Consider the following 23,032-nt stretch of genomic DNA (forward strand, 5'->3'; position numbering starts at 1 on the left):
GACTCCACAAGCCATTCAGATTTGGTTCCCCCTTTCATGTCACATACACGCTCATTAGAATTTATCGCCCCAAATCTGAATAATTTCACCCACAGCTTGAGAACTACATTTGCAAATGTGCACCATATTTTTCTCATCAGCCAATCAGAGCAGACTGGCTTTTTTTCAGCAGGGGTGCTTAAAGAGACAGGTGCTAAAAGGGAGTGCTTCTGTAAGGGGGTAATTACAGGTATATTCAGACAGACTAAATTATGAAAAATTATGGGTTTTTTTAACAATACATAATTTAATCATGTTCTAGTAGAAACCCAAAATAATAGTAAAGTATGAACCTGAAAATAAGCACGATATCCCTCATTTAAATGTTTAGCAAGTTCCATTTTATTAGTGACCATCCACTGAGAATTGAGAAAGCGAGAAGACGGATCAATTAGCAAATTATGGGGAGAGAATTAAAGGATGAAAACACCAAAGAACACCTCATTTTGAATTAGAGTTGGGCTGTATAGTTGATTTATGGCTCTGATCCAATGCCTCAAAATAACATTTTCTCTGCGGCCATTGGTAACGCTCTTAACCCACGTAAAGTCCTATTGAGCCCTATCAAGCAGAAGGAAATATTGTGGGCTGGGTTTGTAAGGCTAACATTAGCCTTCGTGACACGGTGCTGCAGGCCAGTCAGTTGTCTGTTATAGCTGTGGGAAATTGACTGTGGTGTCAGAAATACACTCAATTTTATGTATACAACTTTTCTATCATTCAGGCATTTGTCTTTTTGTTACAGATTATCAATTTGTTTTCGTATACATTAGATTAGAGATACATTTTCCCTCTGCAAGTCTTTTTAAAAATGCGGTGTAATTTTATTGTAATGTGCTGCCAACCAAAACCAGTCTGGAAAGAGGGAAGATGTTTTCTCTAGACAGTTAGCCTCTCTGAGGATGTTAAACTTTATTCCAATTGATATGGCTAATTAACATAGTGGTCACATTGCATTTGTGGTGTTCATCCAAAAGTGAAACAACGTGGAAGCCACTGCCAGCTGTTCAGGGACAGTAAGCTACAACAACACTGTAATGATGTTACCCAAAGTGAGCAGGGGGGGCTCCCTCTGGGATTTCGGTCCTCACGGCACAGCAGTGCCTTGTCTCACTTACACTTCGACCAGACAACACAATAGCCGTCAAAGCATGTCTAATGTGGGAAAATAGGGATTTTTTTATTAATTTTTCAGTCAGGCAAACATGAACCAGTTTTGCAGGATTCATGTGTTAAGAAACATTTCAATGTCCTTTTTTTTATTGCAAAGCTTCCATAATAAAATCAAAAATGTTTCGTGCTACACAGGCTTTTATTTACCAGACAGATAAGCAGAATCTCTGTATATCTGCGCACATACACACAGACATGAAGTACATTCTGCACACACCATATGTACTGTGCATATCATCCTTGTGACATGGATTACAAAGCCGTAAGCAGGTGGTCATTTCTGGAGTTGCTATATTAAGACCAGATGTCAGCGTACTGTCAATCACAGTGTGTGTGTTTGTCTGTTGGCGTTGGTGTGTGCGGAAAGGGGGTGGGGGCGGCATGTGTTGTGCCCAATGCATGTGTGTAAGAGGCCCTGCAGTCAGCAAAAGCAGCCTGAGGACAACGAGAAGTGATGAGCATCTCAGAGCGTGCGGCGCTCAGCTGTCAGATTGTTGTGTGTGCGTGTGTGCCGCACAGGGCCGCTTGGCTCTGGCTGACTCGCACTTGTAGCCACTAGCGCTGACACGGCACGTCATGTTCCCCCGTCAAGGTCCGCTCATCTCATTTTGCTCTTTATGCATGCATGTGTGTGTGTGTCTCTGTATGTGTGTTTATGTGACGTCAGCTGACCCAGCGGCTCAGGACTGTGTTGTGATGTGTGCATGAGGTTACCATGGCTTCCTGTAGTTTCTTTTTATAGAGTTCCAATGAGGACACAACTACAGGTGAGGGTCCAAACCAGAGAAGGGGAACCTCTCAATATACTGGTAACCCACCAATATCCTGATGAATATGTCATTTTACAATTTATACTATTACATAAACAGAAACAGTAACTTTTGAGGAAAAATACTGACGTGCCATTACAAAAGTCTGCACTTCGACGACCCTGTTTTTTTTTTGGGAGGGTAAAATTGCCCTCAAAGACCATGACTATTGCAAACTATAAAGGTACAATGGTGCAATGTTTGTAACAAGCATAAGACAAACTTCATATAATGTAAATGTTCAGATTTGTTGTTTGTGTATGAAATGTGTGCTGTTGCATGTTTTCAATTCAAAACATTCAATTTTAGTTTCAAACTAAAGAAAAATCAAATTTAAAAAAAAGTTTCCTTCAACATTACAAATGTTGGCATGTCATTGGAATTATTGATTATGTTATTACCGGCTGTGACAGCGACACTGTTATTGTTTTCACTTTGTGAGTTTGTGTGAGTCCTCATAGCAAAATTTGGTCCTGGAGAATCCTACTGTAACAGAAAGTTTGAAATACTTGCCGAGTTTGAAGATGGGTGTGGGCTGAAGAAGGGCACCAGAAGTAGGGGGGTGGGACATGGGGAAAGGGTCATTGGCTCCCCCACTTTAAGCCCCTGGCCTGATTTTGCGCCGTGTCTGGTGAGATCCCAACACTTGTGCATGTGAAGGATTGCTTAAAATATCACGAGCAACTCATTAGTATTTAATGTCAACACATCAGCCCCAAACAACACCTCTAATTTAACTGAATGCATTCATTCAAACCTGGCTGACTTTACCAGCTAATATTGCTGTACAGAATATAAGCAATAGATTCTCTTAATTTAATATATGACAATCCATCTGAGGAGTCTGGGACTTGCATGTAAAGATGGGTTTTAAGAAGTAGATTTACAACGGACTTTTGTCCCCACATATCTGACACCTTTATACAACAGAACTGGTATCTAGAAGCAGTAATAGCACTGAAGCACTCTCCACCAATGAGTACGTTCTAAGTGGTGAGAAATGACCTGGTTTCTTGTGTCCCAGGTTACAAACTGGCAGCACAGATTAAGAGCACAGAGCCCCCCTCGATCCTGGTAGTCTTCTCTATATAACAAAGGGAAGCACTTTTATTCAAAGCTCTAGTTCTAACCCTAAATCTAAAATCTAATAATTTCCCACTTTAAATATAACAACTTGTACCACTCAAGTAAATCAAAGCCCTTATCTCTAATGTGAAACAAGCTTTCTGGTTCTTCTGGAGGCCCGAAAAACAGCTTTTACTTCAATTTTTGGTGCAACATTGTGTGTACCTGATGTACGTTTTCCCCATGTAGACTTTAAACATGCTCTCCCCCGTCTTTCACCATTTCACATCACAGTCACATGTTTGCTACTTTGCTCAAAGCCTCTCATCGGCTGGCTCCATTGTCACAATGATGAATACACACACACGCACGCACACAGACCCACACAGAGGACACATACCGGTTCATCCTCCACTTGATTAGGTTAGTCCTGCGAAGGAGCTGCCATCAGTCTTAATATTACAGTAGAAAATAGGCTAGCTCCGTCCCACAGAGGCTGTGTGTGTGTGTGTGTGTGTGTGTGTGTGTGTGTGTGTGTGTGTGTGTGTGTGTGTGTGTGTGTGTGTGTGTGTGTGTGTGTGTGTGTGTGTGTGTGTGTGTGTGTGTGTGTGTGTGTGTGTGTGTGTGTGTGTGTAAGAGCAATTCTGCGGGTCTTGTCTTGGCCATGGAGGAGCTGTTATGCGCTTGTTACATGTCAACCAAAGATTGAAGTATGGACCAAGCGGCCTAACAGAAGAAGCACTAAATGTAGTGTAGTTACAGACTTGCACGCACACACAAACACACACACGAATGCCCACCCCGACACAGACTCTTCTACTTCCTGGAGCGACGGCGTGCCCACTGAGTTGTGAAGGACTTCATGCAGTTTATGTCTATCGTTTTCTCCCTCCTTCTCTTTATGCATCAGTGAATTCTTGTCATGAAATTCTTATTGTAACACATGTCTGTGTGTGTCCCCTCTCACTGATTAAATGTGTTAATTTATCCAATGCCACGCATTCATTACCTTCAAGAGCTTTCAGTGGATGTGTGAAGGCCTCTGACTAAAAGTGCTCAGACTTGATTGGGTGTTTGACTTTATATTTGACAGGACACAAACAGGAGAGAAACAGTTTGACCTGAGGCCATGCCACTCTGTCAGTTTTATTTCAACAGGTTGCCAAATGCGATTTAGCTTTATTACATCTACACTGGGAATTCAAGTGTCACTAAAATCTGACGTTTTGTTCACCATCAAGGATCGCCACGCACATTAATTCCTATCTAATATGTCCATTTAATTGACAGTAAACGCTTCATCTGAGATGAGGTGAAATTTTTGTTGCATAGTATATTTGTATTCAAGCTGCGTGACGCCGTTCCTTGTGATCCTTTCATGCACCAACATCATGGTCTTTCATCTCTCTTTTTGAGAATGCATTTCACATCAGTCTAACTCAGGATGTAATTTTAAGGTTGCTGCCAGATTAACACTGACAATGACACAAGTTCACAGTTTGTGTTTCACCCAACAGAGATGCAGAGAGTCTGGGAAGTGGGTTTTTACTCATTTCAGGCTTCTTGACCGACCCATTGCAACCAGGCGACAACCTCCGGTTCTGCAAAGTGAAGCCAAAGCTTCAGTGCCTTAAACTTGCATTCTTTTTAATGGCCATCAGGGAACGAATCATATCGTTGCAAAAAATGAAGTCTTTTGCATTATAGATGAGTTTATGGTTTCATGTCTTCTTCAATACAGCATGATGTTCATTTAGTAAATGATGATCCCATTTACAGTACAATGGACGATAAAGGAGAGTAGGCGTTAGGGTGTGGACACCTTGTGATTGATTGGTTGCTACGGCTACCATAGCTGTATATAGCATCTCTACTCCACTCCTCCGCAGTTTAAATATAGTCACGTTCCGTTTGTTCACTGGTTGCAAAAAAACCAAGACGGCGAAGGCCAAAAGACTCTAAACCACAGTCCACGTACCTATGGGGGACGTCTCGGCAGCTATGTCCACTTCCGGTATACAGTCTATTGTTGCCACACAGGCATTAAGAGTGAATGCAGCAGACTAAACTTGGCTCTTAGGAGATGAGATTCCATAGTTTGGGAAATGTGCTGAGAGACGATGGTGTTGTGGCTTTAAGTCCCGCTTCAGTCTTGTGTCCTTCGTCCAATTTCCTCTGACCCTAGATCTCAAATGAGACTGACTTCAAACAAACGACGGTCTAATCCCTCTGCGTCATTGATTTACAGTGTCGGTGACAGTGACGCCTGCAGCCTGACCCATTCAAACGGGCAATGAATAATTCGATCTCTAAGATTTATTGATCATCGGCGTCCTTCGTAGATGACTTTGGTCCAAAAGCCTGTGAGGTTTGCTCAGAGTTGATGAGCAGTATAAATACATTCAGGGCTGTTTCTGGCCACTTTGGTGCACGAGGCACTCCCAAAGGGTTAGGATCGTTTAGATAATACAATAACCTCATGTTTTTTTACTGCAGTCATTTTAGAGGGTTCAGATTTCTCTCTCACATAGCACAGTGAGTAAATGTATAGAGCCATTATTGAAGTTTTTACAGTCTCATTAAACGATGAATGGTCTGTGGTCACTTTTGGCCTATTTTGATATGCTTGACTTGAAAAACATTCTGTAGCCCTTTTGTTGACAGTTTTGTAGAAAACATATGTGATCGCGTAACATGCTTTGAAACGCAGTGTTGAGTGACAACAACAAAGGCCTCTGCAAGAAACCATAGCGTGTAAACCCAGATGAAATTAGGCTGAGACCCGTTTATTAAGGATGTTAAGTAGCAGCCTGTACACAGTTCGGTCAGTTAGGGTCAAGGAACAAATGTTTGCCTTTGATGGGAGCTCCATCTGAATTCCGCTCCAGGCATATATTTAATAAGCTTGTGAACTTCTAAGAGGGAAATTTGCCATTGCCTCACGTACGCCATTTGTTTTTAAACAAAACTTTAAAATAAAAAAATAAAATAATTTTGTGTATCAACACAAAGTGATGGCAGAAGGCCCTGGACATTTGGATTCAGACCGGCAAACCAATTACCCCCCCCCTGCGATTCACCACCAATCAAACGACCAAAGCGTCACATTATGTCAACAGGATTACTGAACACTATAAATATAACTAAAGCTAAGTAGTAGCACATAATGGCACAGTGGCATCCTGGCTCTGCCTCAATCCGTGCACTGCAGATGTACCATCCTCAACCTGGATGAGTAATCAGTATAAATTAGTATACAAGTATAACAATAAATAAAAAGTATCATATTAAAATGTAATAATATACTTAACAAATAATAACTTTTTTACGTGATGATGGGAATATATGAAAAGTCAGGTATCACTGAAGTTATTGCAATTCCTCTTCAGGGGCAACTTGAATGTCTGCTCTAAATTTTATGGCGATTCACCAAAACCTAAAAATGTAAACCTTATGGTGGCATTAAAGGAAACGTCAGGTGATCACCAAAGTCAGCTGGATTCATCCTTTGATAACTAAATTTAATGGCATTGCATCCAATAGTAATTGAGATATTTCAGTGTGGACTAAAGTAGTGGACCAACCAATGGACACCGGCAGACTCTTTCATCTTAATCCCTAGAAAGAAGAACTATACAGCAATAAAAGGTGCATCATATGTTTTCTCCTGCCCTGTCTAAGTAATAAAACAAAAGTAAAATGGCCCAAAAAATAATCTTTGTAAAAAGAAAAAGGAACTGGAGGTCGATTGTTGGAGATCAACGAAGATAAAGTTTGTATGATTTGAATCGCTCCTTTTGCTTCACAAGGTGTGCAAGTAGAAAAACAGATAAACATGTGTAAAACAGAATAGAACAGAGTGGTTTGTGTACAGAGACATTGGTAGAAACAGAAGTATATTCGCTGGTGGTGTAGGTTGCCCTCTAGACCCGCTGTATTGAAGCTTTTCTTAACAGTCACCATTCATTGATGCTTAATGGATTGATGCTTAATGGATTCAGTTCCAAAGAATGAATAGAGTAACCAAAGTGATGAGAGAACGTGGAAGTGTGAAGGACAAAAACATCTTAGGAGCCACGGACAATGACTGAATAAATGGAGATCATGTGTCGGGGGACCTTGTATACATCAGAACGACGTCGGGGTCACCTGTCGATGCTCCGCACCAAAAACCCATTTCAAAGAGCCTTTACATAACTGAAAATCCTCCATGAAATAATTACAGTTCCCACTTTAAAGTAAATGTTTGTGATTAACATGTTTGTGGCAAATTAGTATCCAACAATCCGATAGCGAGGCTTCATCCTCCCACGAGTGAGTCAGGGTCTCTGTGATGTTCCCTTTGAATAGGTGCATTGAGTTTGGCTGCCGCACAGCGCCGGGTGCCGACCTTATTAACGCAGTATTGGGCATTGGCGTGACTCCATCAGGCAAATCAAGGCAACCTAGACCCAGGACGCCATTAGTATGCTAATAAAGTCACTTCTCTAATGACTGATTAGCAATTCAGCGGATTTTGTCCTCGCTCCGCTTGTACACACAAATAAGCGAAATGCTCTCTTAGCATGCACGTCTCCGCGCACACACAGCGTTAATAGGATGCACATTTATTTTTTTAAATGCCTCTCATCACTGCCAATTTATTTATAACCCTCCCTCCCTCCTTTCTTTGGTTGTCTTTGGTTCACCTAGCACACATAAAATGTGATTCAATTAAGGGAAATGTAATGTGATTGGGAGGAACGCTTAAGCACAGTTAATATTATTTAGTTTTGTCCCGACTGTCACTCACAGTAGAACTTGAGTTTTTGTGTAAGAAAAGTTTGTTTCTATGTGCCAGTTTGACCCACTTAATGCTTGATACATGTTGAGATGGCGGCTCCATCATCTTGGTGTTGGACATGTAAGACACGCTGAGCAACATGTCTAACTCTGGCATCTCTGTCCTCCTCAGTGCTCAGCGGCCTCTGCTCCAATGACTGTCCAGAAGATGTCAAGGTAAGAAATCAGATTTTTTTTTTTGTCCCCCTTTTCTTATAACAGCATGAGAAAGGAACATATTTTTTCATATTTGTCTAATCACTGACCAGGTGTGTCTCTCTGGGTGTACAAGATCTCCGTTGCACTTCTCTTCCCATGCATACATCTTTATCTTCCTCCAGAGCTTTTAATCAGCGATGTTTCAGCAGAGAGACATGTGCTGGAATATCCTGACTGCTGGCCAAACTTCATGCGTACAGGGAGGAGGAACTTTATATTCAGAAAATTAGGGGAGGGGATTTGAATTAGTGATGTGATTTTGAACTCTAAGGCAGAATAAGCTTTTCATCCTATGTAAAGTGCCTATCCATTAGTGAAGCCTGTAAAAATTTGAAAAGCACAAAAATAAATGAGGTTTGTGGGATAAAATAGCACTTGAAACCCGCCAGGTGTGCCTGTTTTCCAACTCCTGTCCTTGGTAAATACATTTTGAGGTTCGTTGCTTGTTCGTTGCTCAGGGACACTTTGACAGTGACGGTGTCTGCTTAGAATGGGTTACCGCTCATGGTTATATAATAACAGGTATTGTTTCGTGGTTTACTATTTAAAGTTTATGAGGTATCCAAGACTTCATGTCTGCGTGACGAGGCCAGACAGTGCTGATCGGTTTGATACATACAGGCTGTGACGAGGTTGACCAATTTAAAAGAGTACACACAATAATGAAAAGACTTTTGCAAAAGCAAAGTAACAAGTCTTTCATTCTGTCTCATATCAAAGCAGCACATTGAAGGCTGTTGAAATTAGGGGTGAAATGGATAAAAAAAAAACAACTCAGAGTTCTGATCAAAGCAGTTTTGAGTCACAGATTGGATCAGCAGAAAAAAGAGGGAGCAAATATAACTTTTAGAGATTGCCCAATCACGTTTTTTTGCAATTGCCAATCATCGATGTGACACATCAATACAGATCGTATTTGTTGTTGTGACCACCCTGAAATCAGTGTGAATCATCCCAAAAAATTCTTGGAGCTAGAGTTAGGAAGTTAAACAGGTTGGTATTGGTCGTTATCCATACAGGTATTGCTGTGAGGATCAAACGCAGGTATCGTTTGACTGAAGCTAATACTTGGTACTGGCGTAGTCGGTCGATACCTTTAAGGAATTGAGCACCGATACCTGGCCCTACCAAAGCTGGACTGCCTCTGACTTGCGTCCAACTCTAGTCGGTCATAATGGAGGGACCGCTGAATCGCATTGAGCCATACCCCCATGACACACGACCCACGTCATTGCGCCGGTCTGAAGGGGTTATTAGGTTCTGCATGGAAAACATAAGCTCTTACACCATAATGCACTTTTGGAGTTAAACGTAGCCATCGATTTATGGAGTAGTTAGCTTTCAGCCCCTTCTAGTTATCCCAAAGAGCCGGTGTCTGATGTGTAGGTGGACAGAGAAATCTGACAGGAACACAGCAGCCAATAACATCTCTCCTTATATAACCTTTCACTAGTGGAAAGCGCTTCGCAAAACACATTAGCGTTGACATCAACAAGAGGCTGCTGGTATTGGAGTTGTTTTGGTTTTCTGTCTGTCTGCTCTTCCACCCGCTTGTTGCCTAACTGAAAGGTATGATGAATGCATTAGACGAGAGTGGAGCTGGGGGCTGTTTCTCCTCCTCTCCTCTCCCATCCATCAACCCCTCTATCTTTTCATTTCACTCTCCCGCTCCTCTTCTTCTTAGTCACACCTCTCGTCGTTTCTCTTTGAGCCCACTAATCTGCTCCTATGTGGCTTTCTCATCTCTCTCTCTCTCTCTCTTTTTTTTTTTTTTGACCTCATTTCTATTCCTTCCTCACCCGACTGCTGAGTGTCACAGCATAAAGGGCCACGTGTCTTTTGCAGTATGTGTGTTTACGCGTGATGAGCCGAGGCTAAAGCGAGGGATGGCCGGGCAGATCTCTTCATTAGTCGCCCCATCATTTCATTTTGAAGAGATAAGACGAGCCTCGTTTCTGCAAAGTCAGACATTCGCCACGTCACCTGGTAAAAATAAAACTGAGAAACTGCTCAGGTCACTGTGGTAACAACATGTCTCTCTGCCCACTCTCTCACTTGTCTTTCTCTATTTCTCTGTCACCCCTCCCTGCTCGGTTCTCCCTGTCCTCTTTCGCCCTCACTGACAGACGGTTAATGTGAAAAGATACTTGAGAAATGACAGTGTCAGTTTTTTCAGTGGTGTTTTTCATGTGTGTTTTTGCAGCCTGTTGGTGTTAACCAGCCAGGTCCATATGTCATGTACACCACAACGGACTCCAACGGCAACCTGAAGAACGCCTCAGGTAAGGACTCAATATTCATTACATTAATGTATATATATATATATATATATATATATATATATATATATATAACTCTGATTGTATACTTTTCACTTGATTTATTACCAGAGTAAACATGAGTTTATAATGTCAATCTCTAGTTTAAAAACTTCTTCAGTACAGCATGATGTTCATTCAGTAAATATGGTCCATTTAGAGTAAAAAGACCATAAAGCGGAGTTTGCTTTAGGGCGGCCTACATTGTGATTGATGGTTTGCTATTTCTACCGTAAAGAGTTTCTTTTTCGTGCGTGGATGCAGCTATTGCAAACGTGTGCTGATTCATCTCTTTCCACGGTAGCATTCATTTCTAAACTACCCACTTGAGTGACAGAGAATTGCCAGAGGCATTTCTTTTTCTAAACATTTAACTGCCTGAGCTTTTTTACATCCACGTCATTTATTAATAACTAAACCACCTAATAATGACAGCTGTCTGTAGTCTAGCTGAAAACAACAGCGTTTGTTTTGAAGGATTTTGATGAAACAGAGAAAGAGAAGAAGAGGGGCATATTGATTTTATTTCCCTGTTTTCTTTTTTTTCTTTTTATAAATGAGAAAATAGCCTTTATGCCTTAAAGGCTGAAGCAGAGAGGGCAGCTAAAGAAAAGACTGCTGTTACTAAAGGAAGAATAAATCAGTGTGATAAAGCTGTAATATTTGCTTCATGATGCTGGTGTGTGTGTGCTTAGTTCACACTTGTTCTATCTACATGTTAAAGTCATTATATACCTGTATAAATGCAGGTTTCACCCACATTTGTATTTTGTAAATAGCTGTAATATATTACGTCAAAGGATATGTTCAACTATTGCTCGTATGGATTCATTTTTAAATGATTCCAATGTTTTCCAGCACTGTCAATCAAATATTCAACCTGGAGTGAGTGCATTGGCTCTGTTTATGGGATACAGTTTTCTCAAGGTTCTGCAGGACTGTCACAGAAAAATACCGTGAAAGCCTGCAAAACACTGTAGTCCATTTTTACCCCCAAAATTCTTCCCACCGCAAAGCAACACTCAACAATTTTTGCTTTAATTAGGGTCCAAGGTATGTTGAGACTTGTTGTGGGTGTGTAAAATTGTACACTTGTTGTTTACTTCTTTTAACAAAGCTCTGAAGGGAATATGATGATCGTGAATGGAACGAGTTAGGACATGCCGATCAACAGTGCTGTAACTGAATTTCTGTTGACTTGTGAGTGTTTTTACATGAATTTTCAATCTCAAAATGCTCCACTTCATGTATTCTTAAAGGGCTTCTCACTTCTGTTAATATAACCAGTCCTGGTAACATTTGGCTGTGTTCTGTTCTGGCATACGCAAGGTACCACGCCAAGGTTTTGGTCACAATGCACACCCTCTCACATGAATTATGACAAGTATTTCCTTGATATAAGATAAGATAAGATAAGATAAGATAATCCTTTATTAGTCCCGCAGCGGGGAAATTTGCAGACTTACAACAGCGTAGCGTAAAGTGCACGCAAGAGACATAGTAGAAGAAGACAAGCTAAAAATAAAAAATAAAAAATAAAAATAAAATAAAACAAGTATTATAAATAAGCAATAAAAAAAACAGTAGAAAAAACAACAATAACTGAAATATTATATTTACAGACAACTATTTTCACTATTTTTAACTTTTTTAACTATTATTGCACAGTGTAATGTGTAATGTATTGCACAGGTTTTTTTATATATCAGTGTCCGCAGCTTTATTGATTGTTATGTCGTAACTTAGTAGCATCACTGGGTCTCCTTAGGAGGACAAATTCCTGAAATCCTGATGCTGATGAACACTGCGCTACTCTTCTTCGTCAGAGAGATCTTATTGTAAGTCGCTTTGGATAAAAGCGTCTGCTAAATGACTGTAATGTAATGTAATGTAAAGATACGTATACAGTGAGAGAAACAGATGAATGGAAAGATGAGACGGGACACTGAGGACAGCAACGCTGTACCGTATTAGCCAACGTTAACCTAGTTGACGTTACATTGTGGGAAGGAGTCAGAGCTGGATGAGGACAAGATCCACTGACAGCCTCGGGTCAGGGATATATATAGTCTGTGTGTGGGTTTGTGTGTGGGTGCATGCGTGTGTGTGCATTCCTGTGTGCAGCATAACCCCGCTTTGTCAGATTTCATTGTTTCATTTATCCATTGGCACAGTGTGAGTCTATACATATTTAAAGACAGAGTAGACAGATCACAGTCCAGCATCATTATTATTTCACCACCATTAGACAGCTAGGAGCTCACGGCGACAAAGCACTGCTGCAACTAATTTTCCAATTGCTGCAGACTTTTCAATTAGGTGCTCTGTGTCAAAGCCCAAAAAATAACACAGAGCGGACAAAGTATTTACACCGACCGACCTGTATTTAGTTGTCTTCAAGCGTGTCGAAACTGACAGCTTCATTCCCCAGTCTACACACACTGTGCTGGTTTAATATATGTAGTCAAATGGGCATAGAGAGAAAGAGTGGAGAGGGAGTGCAGGGGGTGGAGAGAGGGGAGGATGGGGGAAGGCTAACACCACCTGCACCCACGCCCACTGCAGAGGAGATGAAGAGTCATACAGAATCACAGTGGATGTGGAGGCGGTGACAGTTTGGAAATCATACAGAAGTGAGATGCTGAAAAATCATTTTATAAAAATGTAACTGAAACATTGACTGTTAAAAAATGCAGTTATTCATTTAGGGAATTGCAGTCTAGCATGGTCAAAAGTATGTGGACACATTTCATTATCTATTTAGTGTATTTGACTTCTGGAGGGATACTGAACTACTTGATTCTGCTAGGATAGACTAAGTATATTGTTCTTGCTTTCATAATTTGCTCTTAACTGTACCAAGCCTGCTTAAGTTTTAGTGTTTGTTGCTGATTCTGTTGTCTGTGCTGTTGCTGTAATCAGGAACTGCTTTGAGAGGTGTGGTTTAGTTTCAATAGGTCAATTGTCCTCTTAAGTGCACTTATTGTATTCGTATTCATTTATTGCACTTATCCTATTCGTATTAGTTTGTAGCACTTATTGTATTCGTATTAGTCTGTTGCAGTTATTGTTTTCGTAGTAATTTGCTTCTGCACTATACTTTTGCTCTGGTTTCTGCTTTTAGATGCTTGTTTAAGAAAGGAGATGCACTTATGACTACTGGTGACGAGTAGTTCTCTTGAATACCTATGTTGAATACACTTATTGTAAGTCGCTTTGGATAAAAGCATCTGCTAAATGACTGTAATGTAATGTAATTTACAAAACCATGGGTATTCCTCTACAACCTCCACTTTTCTCTTCTTTTTTTTATCCTGGCTGCAGCCACAAGGGCATTTCTTAGGTTGGCCAGCAGTCTGGCAGTCAGTGATCTAATCTCATCCCAGAGGTGTTGGTTGGGGCTGAGGTCAGGGCTCGGTGCAGGCCAGTCAAGTTGTTTCAAGCACACTATTGTCTAAAATATCACTCTGCGCTGTGCTGTTTCGATTTCCATTCCCTGTTATCACTGTTTTCATTATAGGTATAAAGTATTATAAGAATTGGGATAATAATAATTGGGATGCCATGGGCCTGGCATGGTAACTTGTCCGTGTAGTTGGAAACACAGGTAAATGGAAATTATGGGGGTTTAAAAATACTGTCGGATCAGAAAATACTGTCAGATCCTAGTCGCATTCTCCACCCAGAGTTTCAGCTCTTAAGGCCTTTTCAAATTGGGGGCTTGGCAAATATACAATGCAAAAATGCAAATTACTAGTCTTCGAATATTTTTCAACCAAACTATTCATACCAGAAGCGATGCAAATTTGCAACAGTTGCAACACTTTTTTAATGAGAGGTTTGAATAGATTTGCACAGAGGACCAACAACAGGGATCCTATTGAAAAGACGTGTGCGTTCTGAATGTGTCCGTTTTGCGCTACGTGATTGGTCGATGCCTTTATTCGATGCGAAAGCTCAGAAAAATCAACCTCGTTCTGAAAAAAATAAAATCCTGGTCTGCGTGAAAAATCTCATGACAAATACAACAGTTCAGAAAAAATATATTGACCTTCACTTTAAGGAAGATTCAGGGTCTCTCAGAACAGGCTGAACTGTTGTACTGCTTATACCTTTTGAATCTAATGACAAATGTGAAAAACAATACGACAGAGTGAAAGTGCTCGCTCGTACTGATGAAGCGTCAGAGAATCATCACCTGAATGAAACAGACTGTGGATGTGGAACTCTGAAAACGAAATTACTGGCGACAAAAATAGGAAAATCCCTGGTGGGGATTCTGAGAGGTGAAATGAAGCAGGATGGAGCACACCAGTTAGGCTGACGATGACTCATACCGTTTAACTGGGAAGCCCCTTTTTATTTTTTCCGCAGTCCACTTTGAAGCAGGCTATTTATGTTTGATGTGACTCAAAGACGACACACACAAAGATTTTTAATAAAGTTATTCTATTTTCCATCTAGTTCATGTGAAGATGAGATGGCCTTGACATTTTGTCCACTCAGACAGTTCATCTCTTTCTGGTAAAAGTCTCCCAGTGTCTGTCTTCCTAGACAGTGTATTTTATGTTCCTGGTGTTCACTAAGTAGGATCTCATTTATTTAATTTATTACAGTCCGCCCATTAAAACTCTGGCTTATTTTTTCCACCGTGTGTTTGACTGGAGTGCACGGCGAGAGGAGGAGTAGCCAAAGGCTTTGCCTGCACAACTCCCCAGGCCCCTCATTTAACAGCAGCAAAGTGCTGCCAGGGAGCAGGCTGTGTGTGTGTGTGTGTGTGTGTGTGTGTGTGTGTGTGTGTGTGTGTGTGTGTGTGTGTGTGTGTGTGTGTGTGTGTGTGTGTGTGTGTGTGTGTGTGTGTGTGTGTGTGTGTGTGTGTGTGTGTGTGTGTGTGTGTGTGTGTGTGTGTGTGTGTGTGTGTGTGGGTGTGTGGGGGGGGTTTAAAGTGTATTTATTCTGTAGCTTGTAGCTCGGGGAACAGCCAGCAAGGCTGCCAGAGATGAGCAATGATGGGGTGCTCACATTCATACACACACACACGCACATAAACACACACATACATATACACACACACATGCATACACCCACAATGTCTGAGCCTCTCCACTGGGGCCCAACGATCTTCACTTGCCCTTCACCCCCCTGAAAGGGAGAGGGAAGGAGACAGAGATTATAATATGCTGAGAAATAGAGACAGGGGCCCGAGAAGACACAGTATTATGAATGGAATTATTGTAGAACAACGGGGGGGGGGGGGGGGGTAAAGAAGGAGGGAATTGGGTCGGAGGACGTGTCAGGGGCTGGTGGGATGCAGAGAGGAGACGGAGTAGAAGTAGAGCAATCTAGGGATACCTGAGAGAGACAATGCTAGCACACACACATATACATACAGTTCATACTGTGTATGTACTGCATACACACTCAGTGGTAATACAGGCAGGTAAAGGTCAACAGCAGAACTGACAAGTTTTCTTTCTAACTCGTCTCTGTGTGTGTAGGGCATCCGTACAGAATGTGTGCCTGCACAGGTGTAGGTGCACTCTATTTGTGTCTCTGTATTTTTTCGAAACCTGCGCATACTCTTCAGTCTGTGTCCATGTGTGGTCATGCATGTGAGTCAGCATGTGTGCGCGTGTGCATTCCCTGGCTTCTGTCTCTTGACCTTGTGTGTGTATGCGTGTGTGCGTGTAGGAGGCTGTGTATATGCCAAGCAACGGTGCGCCATGCCCCTTACTAAGCAGGTTGGATGGATGAGTATGGGCTGTGATTCTGACAACACCACACCTCATTATCAAGTAACTCCTGCTGAGACAGGGAGAGAGAGAGAGGGGGCGAGACAGGCGGTGTGGTGGAGATGAATAGTTATTCATTAACAACCTTTTTATTTCTCTCTCACTATGGACACTCAAAGGAAAAACACCGTACTGAATTGCCCTCTGGGTTCCAGGTCACACAGGGTCATCCATTTATCTCTAGTTGAAAGGGGAAATGTGTTTCATGTAACTTTTAGAGGGACAGTCAATATTAAAATTAGAGAGGTGCACTCAGTAGAGAGCCTGGTGTGTCTGCAACTACCACTGCTGTATTGTGTGACTGAATAAAAACAAGCCACTATTGGCTAACCCGCCGTGTAGACACTTCTGTCATGTAAGGCATTGTCAAACACTCTTCATTCAAACTCAATAACAAGCGGCGAGGTATGCAATCAATCGGCTCAAAGACACATCATATACACCATAGACTGTACGGTATTAGACACGTCATACATTCTTGCCAGAAATCAAAATTAAACTCACAGAGCTGTCTGTCCGCCTACCAGCAGCTGAGTTGCGGAGAGTTATGCGTGTACTGGTTGTTCCGTTAGCTGTTAGCGGTCAGCCAAACACAACCTCCAAAACTAGTCAAGCGAGCCGCAGAGCAGCGGCTAAGAGTAGTGAGTGAGGAGTAAGGAGTGAGCAGGCAGTCGATGCGTTTAGAGAAAAGTGTGAGTCACCGCAACCATTTGAGGTCCTTCAGCATGCAGGCGTAACTGTGCACGCAAAGTTTTGTGTTTCCAGCTGCAGAATTAGCAGTGGACAGACAGAGATGCACACTTACCATTTTTAGTTTAGTGTGGCATTGAAGACATCAAAAGATGTTAAGAGTCTGAATGTTAATAATTCTATGTAAAATAAGTTATCTACACATGACTTTAGCTTATGATATGTACAGTGTCACTTGTAAAAGTCCAAATATCACCTTTTTTTATTTGCATATCCACTTGGTCCACGTGACATACATATTTCACGGCTGTGTGCTGCTCTGCTATGGGTCTATATGTCCACAAGCACAGTTTTGTCTATTTTTTTAGGTGGTTTATGCTTCCTTGAAGACATCCGGATTTGTTTACCTGTGTTCTAGATAACAGGCTAATGGCCTTAGTATCACAACAGCAATCAGCAGTCTGCACAGCTTTTCTGGAGAAATGCAGAGCACACTTATTCTACAGCTTATCAAAGTATTGAAAACTAGTGAGATAAAACAAACCTTGCACACAAAATTGGAGCTTATAAATCTTTTCGCTTGTGAAGCTGTGTTTTGTCAAAATCAGATTATTATTTATTTAATACATAAAGATGTTCCTTCTTTTGTCATAGCCACCAACCCGTCAATACATGAGCTTCTTTTATCCCATCATATTTGGCTGTTAGTGCCACCAAGCTGCAAATTGAAATAGATTAAATAACACCAGCCGGCATAAAGAGAGAATTGTAACAAGTCCGGAGTAGTTGGTTGTGTCCATGGTGCCAAAGATTACAATGCACAGAGGGGGGACGGAGGAGAAAGGAAGAGAGGGAGGACATTTGACCGAGAGAGGCAGAAAACAGAAAAGAGTGAGCGCTCATGAGGAGGAGAATCATAACAGAGCCCAGATCAATGTGGAGCTCTCTGCAGACCGTCCAATTAGGCTAATGAGTTCAGAGGATTAGCAACGGCTTGCTCACACACACACACACACACACATACTCACACACAATCATTGCACATGCACAACCTTTTAAAAAAACACATGTTCACCTGCAGCAACTCATCCACAAACATATGTATCATACCTTAACCATTCAGACATTTAGGAGATCCAAAACAGCTTCGATGCAAAATCAAAAGGCGCGTGCTGAGCGGTGTTGACCTGTACATTCTTGGCCTTGCTTTTCTTTTTGCCGCATCATGCTGTTGCCTCAAGCAGTGTCGTAAAAGCCAGTTTATATCGCTCGACATCATACTGGTCCTCGGACACAGTATACACAGACCCCGTGAGTTCAGCATTGAGCTTTACCCTATTCTCTAACCATTTTTTATTGCACAGTATTTGAAAGATGGAGCTGGAAAACGCGCAGGGGAGAATTCACCATGCGGAGTGGGTGGATGAGAGAAATGAAAGGGGTCGGGAAAGGGGAGAAAATGGATGGGTGCAGAGGGGCCAAGCCGAGAGTGCAGAGCAGAGCTGCTGAGTGGGGGGGGGGGGGGGCACAAAATAGGAAGATAGGAGATGGGAGGAGAAGAACGCGGTGGAGATCAGCACAGAGGAAGGGGAGGAAATATTGGTGTGGATGTAAAAATGGAGTGGAGAGGTAACCTTCCACGTAGACATGGAGAATTACTATTGATCGGGCTTAGCATGCTTTTTCTCATCCCTGTTTTTCACTCCTTGGCCTCCCTCCCTCCTCCGTCCCTCTGCCCTCACCTTTTTCTTTCTCCCCTCCACTTTCATCTCCTTTCTATTCCTCTTCTCAGCCTGTAACCTCTCCCATCTCTCTCTCTCATCTCTCTCTCTCTCTCTCTCTCTCTCTCTCTCTCTCTCTCCATAGATTGTCAAGGCTTAAACTTTAAATTCATCACTGTTGTGTGCCAATGGGTTGATCAATCGGTCTCCAAACATCTTTGGGTTTAAATGAAATGCATGTATGGGTCTTAATGTATGATGTACCTTGTCACAGACTTTTCTTCTTGCTTGCTGTCTGTTTATATAACAGCACAAATATGTTTAACTACAGGGCAGAGTGCTATTGTTATGGTAAGAATAAAAAATGAGAGGCTTTGCTCAATGCGTTCAAAAGTCTCCCATGATTAACTTCATGAAGCCAACATTTTTCACCGCATCATGGAAGTTCAACAATCTTGAGTGTACCTGAAGCAGATATTTTTTCAGAGGATATTCTTTTTGGCACACTGTCAAGTTTCTATTCCTCCTGCCAGTCTTGCAGCACGCAGGTGTCACTCCAAATGACGCCGCATCGCACTGAAACGCAGCGTGTTGAAAACATGTTGTTTGTTTTGTTCGCGTCCTTGCCTTAAGTTCCTCGGAATAGAAGTATTTATAAATGATTATGAGATGCACAATGACAAGTTCATCTCTTGTATGAGCAGCTCATTATGGTCTAAATGTTCTCTTATAAAACTCAGCTTTTTTTCAATAATTTCTGAAAACGTTATCTCGTCCGATTTTGTTTTGTTTTTATTTCGAGTCTCATTATCTTCTATTGTTCGGTACTTTAAGTCGTTGCTGCGCGGTTATCTCTGAAACAGATATGAAAACTAAAGTGATGTATGACATCGCGTCATGTAACAATGACAGAACATTTGATGGAGTTTAATTTGTAGAGAACCTGCTATTTCTATTTCCTTTTTAGTAAGGACAAACTAGGTTGATAAGGGTGTCCTCTCTCTCACTCACCCACACACACACACGGACACACACACGGACACACACAGTGTAATCTCGGTCATCCTCTGGGCGCAGGTGTCGACATGCTTCAGAGCTGTAGTGTTTAAGAGGCAGTGCAAAGCTGGGCTGTGATAATGACAGAACTATTATAAAGCCCTTTTGGTCCTTCAGCGTATCACCCCACGGGCATGCACACTCTTTATCACACACACACACACACACACACACACACACACACACACACACACACACACACACACACACACACACACACACACACACACACACACACACACGTACGCACACATATGCATATCATTTTCATCATGAATCAGTGTCCAGATCTTGACACCATTGTATGGTCACTGAAGGGGGCTCTCTCCAGGCGAGTAGGACCTTCTGTGCTTATTCTATACCTCGTGGCTCCACCCTCGTTATTATCTCTGCGTTTTGCTTCCTTTATCGACATTAGGGGAACGAATGGTTTCTATAGCGACAGGCTCTAGGAATTTCTCTGAAAACATTTTATTTCTTTTGGTTCTGAAGCCCTGGGGAGAATGAGAGTGAGCGTGTGCGCGCAGTCTGCCCTGAAAGCCAATTATGTTTCTGACCCTTTTTTTCCTTTCTCTGTGGGATCAGGATGTTAGGATTTGCACGTGGTTGCGTTTTACATGTTTTACATATGTTTTATGTTTAGGTTCCTCATTTATTCTTGATTTATTCTTCTTTTTGTTGACTAAAAATCCATATATCCCTCCGTGCCAATACACACACTTGACTCAGTTACAGACAGACACTGGATGTCACAATGTCTGCCCAGAGTCGGTAAAACCTCCAGACTGCAAAAGGTTTTTCATGAGGATGGGTGTCACAAAACCTCGGCAGATGGACACTCTCACACACACACACACACACACACACACACACACACACACACACACACACACACACACACACACACACACACACACACACACACACACACACACACACACACACACACACACACACACACATTAACATGCTGTAGCTCCCTCAGAGGCATCCATGTCCTCTCTGTATCTGTCTTTCTCTCTCTAATGTCGCTCACATTTTTTTTCCTTCATTTTGCCATATTATGCCCGCAAGGAAGTAAAGTTTGTCGGCTTTAATATCAGCAGGGAGAGTTTTGTCCTTGTTCTCGCTTTCAAGCATTCTGCTGAGAGAGAAGGGACGAACGATAACTCGATAACCGATTCCAGATTCGACCTCGCCGCTACATCTAAAATAATTTAATGTGCATTATGTGTTCTGTACTCACTGACTATCATACAGGAGAGAGCCACAATTTGAGATCGACCCAGAGGAGTCCTAGCATTCAAGGAGACCTTCATTACAGATAATAGTGTGCAGGTAAAAGACTGGTGAGGGACAGATACAAACAGGGCCATGTCATCCTGATGACGATGACACAGACCTTCTCTTTATTGACAAAGTGGTTTTGCAAAGATGAACACTGTTTCTCAGAACACAACCTCAGCAAAGGTTGCATTTATTTTATCTGTCCTTAAATCCGAACTGCGGCACCGTGAAAGGTTTGCTGTAGTAACTTAATGGAAGGTTTCCATGAGAGCATTTTTTTAAATGTGCGTCAAAGAAACTTAGGTTCTGCAAACACCTTTTCAGGGTTGTGAGGCTTTAGCTCATGTGCAGTAGCCACTTTACACATCACTCACATAATATGCAATAGAGGCAAATTAATCTATCGAGGCTGCATTCAGACTCTGAAGATTGTTTTTGTATTGTTTTTGTTTTTGTATGTCTAAAAAAAGGGGTGTAATAATGTGTTACAGAATCTTGCATTGTTTTACTCCATGATGCATTGTTAATCAGATGAGAAATCGACCTCACCTATTTCAGCTTAGCTTGTTAGGTCGGCAGAAAGTTGCATTTTCTTATTTCAGCTATAAACTAACGTCTTTATATTTAGTTTCCACTGGCATTAAAACAGTTATACATTCAAAGTTTGTATATCTATATAATAGCTTTATATATACCTGTGTGTGTGTATATATATATATACACAGTATATAAGGTTTAGTGAAACATAAAATTGAGTCTACCTGAGAGACTGCTGTGCAGATTGATTACTTTTGAGGGGCATGGAGAGCAAAATGTCTAAAAACCTAATTGAAGTACTCAGAGGGAGAAGAGCAGCTTCTTCTACTTCATTCTGTGTACTTGACTTTTCTTTCTTACCATTCTTCTCCCCAGAAATTGGACTGTAATGTTCAGGAAACTGTATATTAACTTTCAGGTGATTGTGTGTGTGTGTGTGTGTGTGTGTGTGTGTGTGTGTGTGTGTGTGTGTGTGTGTGTGTGTGTGTGTGTGTGTGTGTGTGTGTGTGTGTGTGTGTGGTCTTGTGTGTGTGTTGGTCTTGGGTGTTCCTGTGTCGATGTGTTCCCTTGTTCGTGTTATCTGCCGGGCTTTGGATCACTAACTCGTCAAGTGCGATGCATATCTAGCCCACATGAGCGTGTATGTGTGTACGTTCAGAACTCTATTACAATGGGAAGTGCACACGGATGTACACACTTGCCAAGGCTGGCTGCTCGTGCTGCTTTGAATCTGCTTTGTCTTCTAAGAGACGGATTGTAGGCTGTCAGTCATGTGTAGAGGGTGGAATTCCCTGCCAATGCCTCTGCTGGCTCTGCCACAGGGAGATAGTACAAAAACACACACAACACAGCCAATAGAAACTGCTCTGCATAGCACCCTTTGCCAGCCTCCACATGTTGTGAATTGGCTTTGCTCCAGCCGTGGCCACATTTCCAAGCCAGTCTACTTTCTCTCTCACACAGACACACACGCACACGCAGCACTCGGCAGAAGCAAAGCCAGGCTCCCTGCCTGCAATGTAACCCTCCTTGATCCTCCATCAGACACACACACACACACACACACACACACACACACACACACACACACACACACACACACACACACACACACACACACACACACACACACACACCCTGCTGAGTGGCCGAGTGCAAGCCATCCCCCTCTTGTCTACAGACAGGGAGCAGCAGTCTGTCAAAAAACATCAAACCAAGACTGGCTTAAAGGTCCAATCCCCTCAAAAAAATCCTGTTCTTTCCAGCCCGATGGACAGGGGTTCAGTGTGAAGCTCTGAGCAGCAGTGGGTTTGATTTAAAATGGCTTCGCCTGCTGGATCCATCTCCAAGTAACACTAATGGTGGCTATCAAAAACAAGAAATGGCATTCCCATAAAGGCCACTTCATGGTTCATAATAAAAACAGCAGTAGGTGAGGGGATGAGGAGTATTTACTGGTGACAGGTGTGGCTGCAAAGTTGCTCAGCATGAGCAGCACAATTTAA

The 23,032-nt window shown here is 42.0% G+C and overlaps 1 protein-coding gene across 1 annotated transcript in view; it reads left to right on the plus strand.

The window, feature by feature from the left end:
• Positions 1-23,032, plus strand: part of itfg1 (integrin alpha FG-GAP repeat containing 1) — a 134,702-nt gene that overhangs the window by 94,015 nt on the left and 17,655 nt on the right. The window contains exons 13-14 of the mRNA XM_054610554.1: positions 8,041-8,084; positions 10,330-10,408. Of these exons, the coding sequence (XP_054466529.1) occupies positions 8,041-8,084; positions 10,330-10,408 (123 nt within the window). The remainder of the gene's footprint in view (positions 1-8,040; positions 8,085-10,329; positions 10,409-23,032) is intronic.

Source organism: Anoplopoma fimbria, chromosome 2 (assembly GCF_027596085.1).
Source record: "Anoplopoma fimbria isolate UVic2021 breed Golden Eagle Sablefish chromosome 2, Afim_UVic_2022, whole genome shotgun sequence".
Classification (NCBI taxonomy): Eukaryota; Metazoa; Chordata; class Actinopteri; order Perciformes; family Anoplopomatidae; genus Anoplopoma; species Anoplopoma fimbria.